Here is a 15321-nt window from a genome sequence, read left to right as displayed (position 1 = left end):
ATGCAGAGGCTCTCAGGGTCTGAATTCTGCCATTTCATCTGCATCCTCTTTGGGCTCGTTGGAAGTGCACTGAGCTGGGATTCCTGCCTTAATCTTAAAACTTTACTTAAAACACAAAGGAAGAAGAGAGGTCGTGTCATTTAGACAACTGGGTTTTAAAGCTCTGCAGACCACAAACACGAAATTGCACACACTTTAAGGAGCACCCACGCGTAGACAGTGCAGTGATCAGCATTGCTGGCCTGCAGCTCTGGGGCCCTGGGGTTCAATTCGCAACCTGTGGAGATATCGGGGGGAGTTCGAATTCTCTCCGTGTGTGTGTGTGGGTTTCTTCCCAGAGTCCGAAGACGTGCTGGTAGGCTAACTGGTTTCTGGGATGACTGCCCCTGATGTGAGTGCGTGTCTGTGTTCCCTGCGATGGACTGGCATCCTGTCCAGTCTGCACCCCCCCTTGCGCCCTTAGCTTGCTGGAATGGGTCCTGGTTGCCCCTCGAACCCGTACTGGACACAGCGATTAGAGAACAGATGGACAGATGGACACAGGCTGGATGCTTCAGGAGGTTTATTCATTCCCTGCCGCTGCACTAGGGGGTGGGCTTGTAGGTGCGACAGCTGAGGCCGGTCAGGTGGGGGTCGCAGGTGAAGGTGTAGGAGTAGTAGAAGACGCCGCCCTGGGCCAGCGAGCAGCTGGAGGAGTGGGAGCCCTGCTGGGGGGTGAGCGTGCAGCGGCCCAGCTTGTCGTCGTGCTGCACGTCCTTGTCCCAGACCTCGAAGACCAGCTGCTGGGCCGAGTGCCCCGCGCCGAAGTCGTAGGCGGCGTTCCAGACCGGGTTGTTGTTCTCCTTGACAAAGTGGGTCTGCTGGAACCTGCTGCCGAACCACACCTTCACGTAGCCCTCCGTCTGGCCCACCGGGTCTCCGCGCAGCCCGCTGGCCCGCTCCACGGTCACGCGCAGGTGGCCCCAGCCCGGCTCCAGGGGGCAGCAGTTGGAGTGCAGGTTTGGGACCCCGGAGCAGGACTGGGCAGCGGCGCTCCCCTCCTGCAGGGCATGGCCCTGGATGTGGCTCCTCACGGCCCTCTTCAGCGCCTCCCGGACCCGGGGCTCGCGCACCAGCTCGTGCAGGGGGTGCAGGGCGCAGGAGACGACGTCGGGGAAGTCCGTCAGGCTGCGGAGCCAGTCCGTGAAGGAGGGGCGGCTGCCCCCGGAGCGCAGGGCCTCGCGGAGCCACTGCTGCCCCCCCTGCACCTCCATCAGGTGCGCCAGGAAGCCGGACGAGAAGCCCATCTTGGAGTCGTGGTTCTCCAGCACGGCCCGGCAGCGGGCGGAGGAGGCGGAGGCGCCCACCAGCCCCAGCTGCAGCGCCAGCTGGGCGCTCAGGCACTCGCTGGCGAAGGAGGCCGTGTGGCCGTTCAGCGTGGCCAGGCAGCTGCGGATGGCCGTGGTGCGGCGCAGCCAGCCGCCCAGCTCCGCCTGCCGCACGTAGTGGGTGCCGTAGGTGTCGATCAGGCGCTGGTACGCGGCCTTGGTACTGGAGTTGTACTGCGGCGGCAGGCCCTGCAGGTGCCGCAGGAAGTCCGTGCTCAGGGGCGGCCGGTCCGTCAGCCTGAACCTGCGGGGAAACCAACAGGAGCGCAGTGGGAGACTGGGATCGGCCCGGCCGGGGGCAGGACGAAGGAGGATACCCTGTGAGTGGGTATCGGGCACAGCTACTGTATGATCACGTGGTCTGTCAGCTCAGGCTTGGTTACTGTTGCACTGGGGCCTACCCTGGTATTAAGTAGGGGCGCCACCTTTGAGTACAGAGCCCCTACAGAGTTGGGTACCCCAAGAACCCATTTTTCAATGTAGTCCTGATCCTGACGATGAGCTCATCTGCTGCCACCTCTACAGCTGGGTGCTAGCGAGACCTGTGTAGCGGTTTTAAAACCTGCTGTTTTGCTGGGTAACTGCGATCAGGAAAGTGGGTGTGTTTGAGTCCTTATCATGGGGGGCCTTGTGCCCTTGAGTTTCCTTTGCTCTCCCACCAAACCCTGGGGCGCCAGAGGGGTGTCAGACACAGGGGTGCTGGAGGTGGGAAGCATGTTCTCTGGGCTCAGCTGTAGGGGGCGCTCAACTAAACACAGGTGTAGGGGGAGGGAAAGAAGAGAGAGGACAGCCTGACTCCTGCAGATCCAGGATGTATCCCCAATCCCTGCGGGGGGCATCAGAGCTCTAAAAATGATAATTTGATGAAAACAGAAAAGTCCGACAGTGCCTTTGGGTAGAGGTTTGCCCTTTCTCCGTGATAGAAACTGGCAGACCCGTCCCGATCGGCTGGGACTGGACTGATCCAGACTGGCTGAGGAGCTCGGCACGTGTCTGGAACTGAGCAGCACCAGCTTCCTGAACAGCAGCGATACAGTACGCTGTTCGCAATGCGCTGCCTTCGGAGAACATCAGTACGCTTTCATACTGTCAGGCACGTTCCAACACATGCCTTCAGTTTTACTGACCTCACTGTCCGTGCCTGTACAGTACCTACACGGTGCTACACGCCTGCCTGTGCTTCCATGGCCCTGCTGCTGGGTTTGGAAATTCAGTAATAGCGCTGTTGGTATCTGCCTCCCTGTCTTTCCTATCCTCCTGCCTGTTGCTGCGTTAATAATTCGGCCAGATCGTAATGGGCTGGAGTGAAGCGAATGGACCTCGATATGAGCTGAGCTCCACGTGTCCAGCGGGGGGCAGAATCGGCGGCCCTCACCTGTAGGACTTGCAGCTGAACTCGTCGGAGGAGAAGACGAACCTGTCCGCTCGGGCGTGAGACATGGCGAAGTGCGAGATCTGCGACTGCGTCCCACCCAAGGCCACCTTGCCCACCTTGTCCAGGTCCAGGCCTGCCTCCCACTGGTTGCTGATGGAGGAGGTGGAGCTGCTGACCACGGCCTCGTAGGACTCGTGCACGGCGCTGGCCAGCTGCTGCCGGCACTGGCTGCCGAAGCGCCAGTCCAGCACCGACAGGGGCAGCTTCTGCAGCTGGCCGCCCTGCAGCCGGTTCTCGCAGAGGGTGCAGGTTTGGTTGGGCGTCAGGAAGGTCCTCACGTCGATCACGTAGGCTCCCTTCCGCTGCATCCGGACAATGTCGAAGCCCTCGCCGGCCAGGTTGTAGCCGGGCACGAAGGGAGCCTGCTGGCACGCCGTGTACCAGCCCGTCCTGCACGCGAGGTGCCCGTCCAGCAGTGCCAGCACCTGCAGTGCCAGGGACAGAGGGCGAAGTCGCTGCTGTGTGAGAGAGGCCATGGCGGCGGGGGGCTCGGGGTTCGCTCTGAGGAGAGGAGATGGGGGACGACATCAACCCTCGTGAATTTACAGCCGGCTTTCCTCCCTCCTGTACTGTACATGACAGTGCTGTTGTGTGCGAGGAATACCAATTCTCCCTCTGTGGGCTATGAAATAGCCATTCAGCATTCTGTAACCATTAGACGATATTGATCACCGCGGCTCGTCTCTGGACAGCGACAGTCCGAGATCACCCCGGATCACCGCGGGCTCGTCTCTGGACAGCGACAGTCCGAGATCACCCTGGATCGCCGCGGGCTCGTCTCTGGACAGCGACAGTCCGAGATCACCGGGGGCTCGTCTCTGGACAGCGACAGTCCGAGATCACCCTGGATCACCGGGGGCTCGTCTCTGGACAGCGACAGTCCGAGATCACCCTGGATCACCGGGGGCTCGTCTCTGGACAGCGACAGTCCGAGATCACCGGGGGCTCGCCTCTGGACAGCGACAGTCCGAGATCACCCTGGATCACCGGGGGCTCGTCTCTGGACAGCGACAGTCCGAGATCACCGCGGGCTCGTCTCTGGACAGCGACAGTCCGAGATCACCCTGGATCACCGGGGGCTCGTCTCTGGACAGCGACAGTCCGAGATCACCCTGGATCACCGGGGGCTTGTCTCTGGACAGCGACAGTCCGAGATCACCCTGGATCACCGCGGGCTCGTCTCTGGACAGCGACAGTCCGAGATCACCGGGGGCTCGTCTCTGGACAGCGACAGTCCGAGATCACCCTGGATCACCGGGGGCTCGTCTCTGGACAGCGACAGTCCGAGATCACCGCGGGCTCGTCTCTGGACAGCGACAGTCCGAGATCACCCTGGATCACCGGGGGCTCGTCTCTGGACAGCGACAGTCCGAGATCACCGGGGGCTCGTCTCTGGGCAGCGACAGTGCGGGATCACAGCAACAGAGAAAGAGACGGTGAGAGTAGAAACTGGCACGTTTAGCAGAGGCAGTGCTCTCACCTTGTGGGCTGGCCTGGGTCCTTCCTCTTGGTCTCAGGGCTGGAGTCTCACTGTCTCTGTTGGTCACCCTTGGGCTGCTGCACAGAGCTCTGACTTCATTCACTCGCTCCCTCTGACTGCTGATGCTCGGTACCCAGTCGCCCCTTTTATGTCCAGGCCACTGTTTGTCTCTCGCTGCAGCCCATGGGAGCATGCCAGGCCTGGCCCGCTCTCAGGTGATAAAGATCGGGGGGGCCGAGTCAACACAAGCTCTCACCCAGGAAAGAAGAGCCAGTGTCTGGAGAGCTGAGTGGTGACACCTGGAGCCCTGCACAGGTGCTGTGTGCTGAGCGCTATCTGGGATGGGCTTGTGACCTTCCCAGGCTTATCGCTGTTCTGTGAGCGGAGCTCATCTGTGAGTGAGATCTGCCAGAGATCAATGGTACCCATCTGCTGCTGAATAATGAGCACTGAAAATATGTATATGATACATGTAAAGAACATAATCAAATGTGAACCTTTATTTAGGCAGTTGGTAGCTCTTTATTGGCATTATTGATGGCTAATATGTCCATTAATATCCACGATGCGGGCCAGGGATCCTAGAGATCACCAGAACAGCAAAGGGGGGCTGTGAGGATGGGCAGTGCCCTCCAAAAGCACAGGGGCCACAGATTCCACCTTAGTTTTGTTTTATAGTTAAGAAATGTATATTCGAACATTGATTACATTTCTGACTGTGGTGCTTCCTTCAGAGGGCACACTGCTGCTGGGACTTCACCCAGCCAGACTTGCCATAGCTGTATGTTCTGAGTCACTGACCTGCTGGAGGGTGAAGCACCTCGCAGTACTGTAAGTATGGGAGCAGTTTCTTCTCCGTCAGCAAAACCGATTTGAACTGTGAGCTTCAGAACCCACTCTGCTGCTGCTGTCTGCCACTAGTACCATCACTAAAGAGCAGGGAGGCAGCCCTGCGTGGCCAATCTGTCGGATTTTTATGAGCTATTCTCTTCTAGACTAGTAATAGATATTCAAATCCAGACTGAACATGTATTACTTCAGCCTAGCCTACTCACACCTTACATCATAGCCTGCTGCAACCATGGCTGCTGGTGCTGCTGTATATGCCACTGTGTCTCTGTGTTGGCCCGCCAGGTAGATACATCTGTTCTGACCAGACTATCCTATTCTCCTCCCCACATGTCCGGATGGTGCTGGACTGGGCACCATCTGAGTTGGATGTTGCGTCACTGCTATGGATCCAAGAGGGGCATCGTGGATATAGCTTTCGTTTAGGAGGATTCTGCAGGTCTACAGAGAACTGCATGGAGTACTGACATACAGAAGTCATGATGGATGGATTAATACCCTCATTAATTTATTAACTGTTTTTCAATGGTATAATCTTAGCATGCCCAAAGGGGTTGAGCAGCCAGTTGACCTTGGACCCCTAGAGGTTTTTTTTCTCCTTACAGAAGAGTTTTTGGTTCCTCTTCTCCATGATCTTTTCTGCTCTGTATTCACAACATGTATGGTCACTCGCTTTGTTAAGCGCCTTGGGGCAAACGTGTTGTGAAAGGCGCTATATAAAAATACATTGAATTGAATAGTAATACTGAATAAAATGCTGTCAGTGTGAACTTTCACTGCAGGAATTTCACTGGGAGTGCAGTCTAATCCAGCAGGAGTTATTGTCTTTTAAATATCAATTATTAATCAGGATGAGCATGGGAGAAAGTCATGTTGCGGATCGTAAAGCTGAACAATGATAAATTATCTATTTGGCGGCAGGGTCTTCGGTATTTACTGAGCCTCCTGTGCTGCAGCTGTACTCACAGAAAGGCAGTCGTAAACTTGTGCTGCTGTCTACTTTCCTCTGGGCATGCGAGGGGGGGCTGTGTGCAGTCTATGACCTCTAAGCTACGCTCCTGTGCTGAGCCCCAGGCCACACCTGCCGAGTTCTCTGTAGCACGGCAGCGTGAGGGACAGGGTGTCGAACACAAGTTTAAAGGACAGACTCCTCAACAATTTAGACAGTCTGTCTGCTAGGAGCTGCCTCTGCTGAGAACCGCTGAAGTATGAAGAGTCTGGTACACAGGACAAATAGCCCACACACTCACTGGTCAGACAGCCCAACGCCACAATTTCATTTCCACTGGGACTCCCAGGCAGTGACGGGGCTCTGTGGCTCAGGATCAGGATAGCTGGAAGGTTCGAATCCCGCGGCCGGCAGAGGAATCCTACTCCGTTGGGCCCCTGAGCAAGGCCCTTAACCCCAGGAGCACTGTATAAATGGCTAACGCTGTGCTCTGACCCCAAGATTCTCTCCCTGTCTGTGTCTCATGGAGAGCAAGCTGGGGTCTGTGAAAAGACAAATTCCTAATGCAAGAAATTGTATATGGCCAATAAAGTGATCTTATCTTAATCAAGAAGATTAAGAATGAAGAGGGACCAACCAGCCCATCTATCTTATTTGGTAGTTAGTGGCTTGTTTGTAACCTTTCCTACGCTCCTGAGCTGAAGTGAGAGGAGATGGGATCTAGGAAAATCCCAGGAGAGGCGCGCAGTTCTGCAGGTTCCTGCTAGATGTGCATCCTGGGGTGACGTCTTTCTCCTTTTCCTCCCCGTCTGTGGAGAATCGACGCCACGTATGGGTATTTAAATTCCAAGCTGGTTGGGTTAATGTCAGGGTGATTATGAGGGGATGGGCTCAGGCTGGAGGTTAGATCTCGGCAGGAACAGCACAGTTATGGTCTAAGGTACGTGACATCTGCTGAAGCTTCTGTGTTAACTGATAATGGCTCATTAGAATGGCTGCTTTTAAACGCAGTTGTGTGAAGCACATATTGGATTGTTCTATATTTCTATGGTTCTTTGACAGTGAAATAACTGTTGTTCTTCCGTAGGGATGAACTGGACCTGACACTACTCTTTCAGCAGTTTCCCTGTTCTCCTGTTTTGCTTTTGGAACACACTACTGGCGGTCTCTACAATAACAAGGGAGCCAATTAAGTATCTGAGGACAATTGAAGTAATCGCAGACTTCTCTATGACCCAGGGAAACGTTCTGTGTTAATGATCTCCAATGACATGCCTCTGTGCTTTGTGCGTAATACTTTGCAACTTTACAAATATAATGAACCTTATACATATTGACCAACTTTCTGACCTTATCTGTCGCTCCTGCTGTTGCCATGCAGTGTGGAGTTTGCCTTGGGGCAGACAGGACTGTGACAGGACTGTGGGAGGAGACGGATTGTGGGCAGCAGTGTGGAAGTACAGCTAGAGCTTTAAACTCCTAACTGGCGCTAAAGGTTCGCATCCCAGTAAGGGCACCGCTGTGGCTCCCTTGAACCTACACCAGGTCAGTAAAAAGCTCAGCTGTATAAAGATTTTGTTACATCAGATACTGCACAGGAACCTGCGCCAGTCAGAGCGCACGCAGAGCACTGCACCAATCCTGCATCGACCTCGCATCTTGGAGTCGGACTCCCTCCTCCCCCTTCTGACATGCAGCTCCACCTGGGAGACACACAGGGATCATTCTGCACCAGCAGCCCCACCTGGGAGACACACAGGGATCATTCTGCACCAGCAGCCCCACCTGGGAGACACACAGGGATCATTCTGCACCAGCAGCCCCACCTGGGAGACACACAGGGATCATTCTGCACCAGCAGCCCCACCTGGGAGACACACAGGGATCATCCTGCACCAGTAGCCCCACCTGGGAGACACACAGGGATCATTCTGCACCAGCAGCCCCACCTGGGAGACACACAGGGATCATTCTGCACCAGCAGCCCCACCTGGGAGACACACAGGGATCATCCTGCACCAGCAGCCCCACCTGGGAGACACACAGGGATCATTCTGCACCAGCAGCCCCACCTGGGAGACACACAGGGATCATTCTGCACCAGCAGCCCCACCTGGGAGACACACACATGACCCCTACTAGATCTGACCCAGACCAGACCTGGCCTTGCTCATTGTGTGAGATCGGTCATCTGTCAGGAAAGGCCACCCAGCAGCAGTGCCCACTCAAGCCCCTTGACCACACAGCCCACAGCATTCACGACCTCATTAACCCCACGCTGAATTCATAACCATAATCTTGGTTTTTATTAACTGGCTTCTTACAACAAAAGTGTCAAAAAATGTACAAATCACAAAAAACAGGAGCTGATGGACAGGATTCCCAGCTCCGAGCTCAGTCCTGTGTTACTGGTACCTCTAGCTCCAGTGGTTTCTGCAGAGGCAGGCCGGCAACACGGGCAGCTCCAGCTCTGCTGTGGTCAGGGTCCCTCCGGGTCAGAGGTCAGAGCGATGCAGCCGATATCGAGCACTTCCCTGCAGTGGTTTCTCCACTGTGGACCTCGGTCTCCCCTACCGTCTGACGCCCCTACACGAGCATGTGCGTCTCTGAGCACCTTGGATCTCTGTCCCCCTGGGTGTGATGCTACCACAGTGTCCAGGGAGGCTGCTGCAGGGGGAAGGAGGCCAGCGAAGACACGTTGACAGGGATGGAAATCACCGCCCAGGGCAGGGAGTGTCTCTGCAGAGCGCGGCGGATCATCAGCCTGAGGGACAGAGGAGAGCAGGTGGAGGAGCTGAGTAACTGGTGCAGGACATGGAAACGGTGCTGGTCGAGAACAAATCACAACAAGCCCACGGCAAGAGCAAGTGCCAGAGGCCTGGAGGAGCGGTTAGGGCTCTGCACTCGGGACTCAAGGCTGTGTGCTCGGATCCTGGCTGGGTCACTGCTGTTGTGCTCTCAAGCATGATACTTCACTCAGGTGGCTCCAGTAAAATGCCCAGCTGTACAAATCGAAACTTTCTTACAAACTGACTCACATCTGTATCAGACAATCAAAATAATAATGTTGGGTTAAGGGGTCAAATTGAGTTAGTGGAGTACCACTGGGGTCTGTACTAGAACCACTGCTCGTTAATTATATCAGTGATGTAATTAGTGGAGTACCACAGGAGTCTGTACTGGAACCACAGCTCTAATTTATAGCAATCATCCTGATTCTGGTGTTGTCAATAAACCTGTCATGTTTGCAGATGGTACAAAATTAAGTGGATTAGAAAGCACTGCAGAAGCTGCAAATGTAATTTAAAAAGATTTAGATGAAATTCAAGACTGGACAAACACCTGGCAGATCAAGTTTACTATAGACACATTCAGGGTGTTTAAAATGTAAACTATAAATATACAAAATGGGAAACACTGATCCCAAGAGTCTACTTGTGAAAAGTGTTGGATGTTTATGTTGATGTATCATTTACAACTTCCAGACAATGAAGGAAAGAAATGAAAAAGCAAGGAAAACTTAAGTCTGTAGAGCTAAGAATGTAGAATTCAAATCAGGGGATTTTATGTTGGGATTGTACAATGCACTAGTAAGGCCTTATTAGAGTCAGAATACTGCATGCAATTCTGGTCACCATGTTACAAAGATATTACTACTCTGGAATCAGTCCAAAGAGCAACCAGATGCATTCTGGGACATCAAGGGGTGTCCTACACTGACAGCCTGGAGGAACTGAATCTGAAGGGGACCTGAAACAAGTATTCATAATCCTCAAAGACACTGACAGTCAACAGAGCGAAATTCTTCAGAATAATCAGTCAATCACAAACCAGAGGGCACAAGTGGAAACCGTGTTGAAGTGGATTTAAAACAGACCAGGGGCCACTTCTTTACCCAAAGGGTTGCGGGAGTGTGGAACAAGATGCCCAGCCATGTTGTTGAAGCTGATACCTTGCATTCCTGGGCCGAATGGCCTCCTCTCATTTGTAATCTTTCTTATCTTCTATGTATTTAAGTGATACTGCAACAGAACAAGGTATTAGTGTGCAAAGGAACAAGGTTTATTCCCCGCTGAAAAGAGAAGAAAGAAAACATTTCGGCCATGAAGCCTTCTTCAGGTGTGAGGTATTTGTGTACGACGCCAATTAGACTTTAACATGGACAAGTCACTGTATGCCTGTACTGCCCTCTAGTGGTGTTGATCAAGTACGTCAAGGTGCCCAGCACAGGACGAAACTGCAGACGGTTTCAAGATGATCAGGGAGCGCGAGAGCAGTGAGGATCACAGGTCTCTCCGAGCCCACAGCTCCTCAACTGGCCATGATCCCACTGACCCTCCCGTGTCTTTCCTTCCACAGGAATTCCAAAACACTTATTCCAGAAAGCTCTCAGAAGCCGAGACGACCCTAAAACTAGGATCATGGCTGGCTGACGAGCTCGCTGCTTCGAGGAGCCACTCCATTTGTTCCCAGAGGTCAGCTCTCCCCGCTCTCGGCCTGCGTGGCCAACAGCAGGCCAGGCCTCTCTGCTAAGCGCTGGGGGGTTGCGGGTTCGAGCTACTGCTCTACCCTTGAGGGGTAGTCCCCTGGCGAGTACAGTGCCTTCCTTACCCGTCTCTGCCCAGGATGAAGAGCGCCGGTATGCTGGGCAGCTCCGCTGTGCCATCAGTGATCATGTCCAGGTACAGGCTGTCGTTGTCCAGGGCGCTGTCAGCAATGAGCACCGCCCGGCCCCCTGCGGTCTCCACCCGGCGGGCCTTCGACACGAAGGAGCACCCCCTGCAGCCCAAACACAGGCACTGCATCAGCACATCCCTCTCAGTCCCTGTGGCAACCAGACAGTTCAAACACATCGCTATGGCAACACGGGGTTCAGAACACATCCCACTTGGTCCCCGCGGCAACAGGACACGCCCCGAGCCTGGGCAGCGCACTGGGACACGCACACCGGGCACAGACAGTACCCTCTCTCCAGCAGGGTGACCTGTCCCTCCATCAGGTCAGCGTTCCTCAGCTCGGAGCAGCCGTCCGCAGGGTCTGCGGGCACCAGGAAGATCTCCTCATACCGACTGGTCTGGAGGGGAAGGAGAACAGTCCGCGTGAAATTCACAGCACAGGCAGGCCTGAGCTGCCCAGCCTTCTTCCGATGCGGTTCTTGAACCAAACACACATTTCCCTCCATGCCTATAGACTGTCCTCATGAGGAACGATCATCAGAAGCCTTCTGAAAATCAAAATGCACCATTTCTTATGCTCTGTCTGCAATGCAAGTCATTGCTGTTGGTGCTTGTTCAGAGCTCCAGCTCCAGGGTGGTTCGGAGAGACCACCCCTCCAGAATCCCTGTTGGTTATTCCCTGGGATCTTACTGTCACAGAGGTGATCCGGTCCTCTAGTTTAGTTCTAAGAAAAGTGTCCCTAACTGTACGTTACAGACAAACTGGTCTGTGACACCGGCCTAAAACACACACTGGTATTAAAACACACAGAAGTCTATAAGAGACACTGGTATTAAAACACACACCAGTCTATAAGAGATACTGGTCTGTACCAGACTGCTCTGCAACATCTTGGCTCAGAAATCCCCTGGGTACAACTGGAGGGGTTCTTATTATGGTTTATGAATAGGTCTCTCGTTCCCTTGTGTACAGCAGATAGAACCCCACCCAGCGCAGGGGTTATTTACTCTTTATTTATTTTAATGCTGCTTGTGCTTGTGCTTCAGACACTTCACCTCTTCCTTGCTGACAGTGATCCATACAGAACATTCCTTCCTCAGCTGCTGTTCCTTTAGAGCCACTTCTCTCTTTCACCTCTTTACTTCACCCTGTCCAGCTCTTCATCAGAATCACAGCCACTAAGCCCTTTACCACTGCACTCCAGTTCAACCTCTCTCACTGGCTCCTGCTCGTCTGTGCCCTTCTGTAAAGACTTTCTTCCTTGTCATGTACTTAATCAACCCGTTTAAACTACCTGGCGGCTGTGACTCAGGTAAGAGGGCAGAAAGGACAGGAGGCTAACGAGCTGCTCTCTGGACCTCACTAGAGCCCCTGCAGCACACTGTCACCCACAGGCTTGCTGCAGTGCTGGAGAGACAGGGGTGCACTGCAGGTCACAACCAGGCCGGGGGAAGACAGGGGGTGAGAGAGTGAGTGTTTCTCTGAGAGAGAAACATTCTTCCCGAAATTCAGAAATCTAATCCCAGAGTTCCCACACCTGCCAGAATCACAGCAGCTCCCAATCCTACTGGGAGAGGGAGGAGGGAACTCAGTTGAACTGGCAGCCCAGTATGTGATCTCCTGTCACAGCCTGAGGAACAGTGAGCCTGTCTCCCAATAATGCTCCTTCTTTCTACAGTATATGTCAATATTTTATAATATGTCTTTGTTGTAAATGTCTGTAATATGTCTGTAGATTTTACTTTATTTTTTGTTTTGTTTAATGTAAATATTACTTTCATTTGCTTTGGCAACACTGATTGCATCCATCAGTCATGCTAATAAAGCACCTTGAATTGAATTGAGTGAGAGTGTGTGTGTCAGTGTGAGAGTGTGTTCAGTGTGACAGGATATGTGTGTGTGTCAGTGTGAGAGTGTGTTCAGTGTGACAGGATATGTGTGTGTGTCAGTGTGAGAGTGTGTTCAGTGTGACAGGATATGTGTGTGTGTCAGTGTGAGAGTGTGCTCAGTGTGACAGGATATGTGTGTGTGTCAGTGTGAGAGTGTGCTCAGTGTGACAGGATATGTGTGTGTGTCAGTGTGAGAGTGTGTTCAGTGTGACAGGATATGTGTGTGTGTCAGTGTGAGAGTGTGCTCAGTGGATGATGGAGTGATGTGACGCAGGGGAGCCTCCCAGCAACCTGTAGCCAGATCACAAACCCGACAGCCCCGTGCCTGTGGCCCCAGACAGGGGGTCTGGGGGGACACTCACAAACACCCCTCCGAAGTCGCGTGCCGGCGCAGCGCTGAAGATGTAGCCGATGTCCTGGGGACTGAGCACTCGGAAGTACAGCAGCTCGTTCACACCCAGCCCTGCGGAGAGACACACACCAGCGTCACACTCTGCGCCCCACTGTCCCGAGCAGCCAGGACAGCACCGTGGACAGTACAGATCACAGGCCAGCACCACGCTGACCCCTGTCCCGAGCCACACTGACCGCTGTACAGCATCAGAATCACACTGACCCCTGTCCACTGGGAGACACTGGAGTAAGACACTGGGGTGAGAGAGTGTTGTAGGTGAGACACTGGGAGAGAGAAAGGAGACACTGGGGTGAGGGAGTGATGTGGGTGAGACACTGGGAGAGAGAGAGGAGACACTGGGAGAGGAGAGAGAGAGGGGTGAGAGATATGGACACAAAAAGCGCAATATATTCCACTGCATCATTGTTTATAAATCACACCGTCGGTGTTTTAAAGTTTAATTGCACAGAGGAGGGACGAGTGAAGCCGCTCTCACCCGGAGGAGAGAGAAAGGGTCTCGCAGCCGGGTGCGAGTAAGCAACACCTGGACAGGCCGGCAGCTGGCTGCAGTCACGCCTGCTCAAACACCCAGCCGCACGGAAAGGCGGCTCAGACAGCGAGCCGTGCGTCGCCAGACCAGTGCGCTCCGCTCAAGCGTTCAGCTCAATGCAAGACGAAACTGGTCGAGACGCAGTTTCGCTTCCCTGTCCCACGGCCTCGCCTGCTCTCGGCGCTCACTGAGCTCTCCCCTCCCCGGCGAGCCCGGCTTGCTGTAGCCCGCCAGGCGGGAGGACAGCGGCGGTGCCGCGGCTCGCCGGGGTGCGAGCGAGGCTCCCCCGGCTGTGCGTCACCTGCGCGCCCGGGCCTCACCTACACGCGTCTCCAGCAGCTGCACGATCACCACGAGAAAGCAGAGCCAGAGCCTCCGTGACAGCATCCTGCCCGAAGCCCCAGTCCTCCTCCAGCGGCTCCCGGCTGCTGCCCTGGCGCCTCTCCGCAGAACCAGAGCCCCGCTCCGCCGAGGGAGGAGCCGGATTGGCAAACTGCTCGGATTGGCTGGCAGCGGCGCGATTGGAGAGACGCGATTGGCGAGCAGGGCCGTCAGTCTCCGCAACAGCGAATTAAAACTCCGCGCTTCCGGGCAGCTGGGGGCGGTGATTTCTTCCTGGCAGAGAGGCTTGTGCTGCGAGTCGGGGCTCGTTACTGTCGTTAATTAATATCCACAAAGCGGCCTGCTTCAGTATCTGCGCAGGCGTCCGCATGAGTCCTGTGTGTTCGCGGTCCAGTTCCCGCTTGAGTGCTTGTTTTGCACCCTGTAGACAGGACGTATTTTTTCCAGTCAAGATATACTTTATTTCACAAAAAAAAATCTCACAATACGTACACATTCTAACAAATTATCAAACTTGCATCAATTAAGAACTTTCTAAATGAGGTGATTGTCCGTTATCAATCAGTGCATGTGGAAGATAGGGCTGGATTTGCACAATGAGAGAGTCCCGTCAAGCCCCACCACTTGCTTTTGTCCGTTTCCCTGTCCCGGCTGTGAAACCGCAGGGCAGGAGCTCTGGGATCAGGGATTTCCTCTTCATCCCTGTACAGGGCCCACAGTGACAGCATATCAGTGCCCTGAGTGTGAAGCTATTAATAGACTCAAAACGTGCAGTTTGTAGTTCAAAGATTGACAAATTTGAATGTAAGTCAAACTGTCCTAGAGATGGCATAGAAAAGCCTTGTTGAGAGCATCCTGGCATTTAACATGACAGTTTAGTTTGGAACTGTCCAGGACTGCGATCTATATCATACAGATCTCAGAGTGGCAAGGAGCATGACCACTCTCAATTCATCACACTCCCATCAGGGAGACCACCAAATTCAAATAAAAACATCTATAAGAAGTCTTTTGTCCCTTCTGCAATAAAACTGCTCAATGAATGTATGTGAATGTAGTTCCCTCCACTACCTGTTTATCCAATTAATTTCTTAATTTCTGGCCAGAAAGCGCCAGTGTGCTCCCCAAAAACCAGCCCACAGTGGGGAGGAGAGCAGAGTGATGAAGCCAGTTGAGAGATGGGGGTTATTAGGAGGCCATGACTGGTAAAGGCCAGGGGGAAATTTTGCCAGGTCACTGGGGTAACTCCCCCACTCTCTTAGAGAAACACTGTGGGATTTTTAATGACCACAGAGAGTCAGGACCTTGGTTTTACATCTCATCAGAAGGACAGCACCTTTTTAAAGTATAGTGTCCCCGTCACTATACTGGGGCATTAGGACCCACACA

General features: G+C 53.8%; 2 protein-coding genes across 2 annotated transcripts; both read right to left on the bottom strand.

Moving 5' to 3' along the window:
- Nucleotides 1–545: 545 nt before the first annotated feature.
- Nucleotides 546–4421, bottom strand: LOC148673869 (perforin-1-like). The gene is made up of 3 exons (XM_088630787.1): nucleotides 4283–4421; nucleotides 2743–3303; nucleotides 546–1611 (listed from the first exon to the last, which is right to left on the bottom strand). Exons 2-3 carry the CDS (start codon nucleotides 3276–3278, stop codon nucleotides 585–587), a joined length of 1563 nt encoding a protein of 520 aa, XP_088486913.1. The 5' UTR covers nucleotides 3279–3303; nucleotides 4283–4421; the 3' UTR covers nucleotides 546–584.
- Nucleotides 4422–8363: 3942 nt separating this feature from the next.
- On the bottom strand, nucleotides 8364–14073 carry LOC148673868 (protease-associated domain-containing protein 1-like). Its single transcript, XM_088630790.1, has 5 exons — nucleotides 13911–14073; nucleotides 13009–13109; nucleotides 11045–11154; nucleotides 10692–10859; nucleotides 8364–8844 (listed from the first exon to the last, which is right to left on the bottom strand). The coding sequence occupies exons 1-5, from the start codon at nucleotides 13975–13977 to the stop codon at nucleotides 8724–8726; spliced, it is 567 nt and encodes a 188-aa protein (XP_088486916.1). The 5' UTR covers nucleotides 13978–14073; the 3' UTR covers nucleotides 8364–8723.
- Nucleotides 14074–15321: the final 1248 nt, after the last annotated feature.

Source organism: Lepisosteus platostomus, chromosome 4 (genome assembly GCF_059453375.1).
Source record: "Lepisosteus platostomus isolate fLepPlt1 chromosome 4, fLepPlt1.hap1, whole genome shotgun sequence".
In the NCBI taxonomy this organism is placed as follows: Eukaryota; Metazoa; Chordata; class Actinopteri; order Semionotiformes; family Lepisosteidae; genus Lepisosteus; species Lepisosteus platostomus.
The sequence above is the reverse complement of the archived record's forward strand: the minus strand, read 5'-3'. Positions and strand labels throughout refer to the sequence as shown.

Bases quoted from the DNA above. Each gene is read 5' to 3' on its own strand.
- LOC148673869 (XM_088630787.1), bottom strand. From the start codon at position 3,278: ATGGCCTCTCTCACACAGCAGCGACTTCGCCCTCTGTCCCTGGCACTG. The intron at 1,612-2,742 runs GTGAGGGCCGCC...GTTTCCCCGCAG, and splicing joins TTCAGCTGCAAGTCCTACAG to GTTCAGGCTGACGGACCGGC.
- LOC148673868 (XM_088630790.1), bottom strand. From the start codon at position 13,977: ATGCTGTCACGGAGGCTCTGGCTCTGCTTTCTCGTGGTGATCGTGCAG. The intron at 11,155-13,008 runs GTGAGTGTCCCC...CTTCCCCTCCAG, and splicing joins GCGACTTCGGAGGGGTGTTT to ACCAGTCGGTATGAGGAGAT. The intron at 8,845-10,691 runs GTAAGGAAGGCA...TCTGTCCCTCAG, and splicing joins TTCATCCTGGGCAGAGACGG to GCTGATGATCCGCCGCGCTC.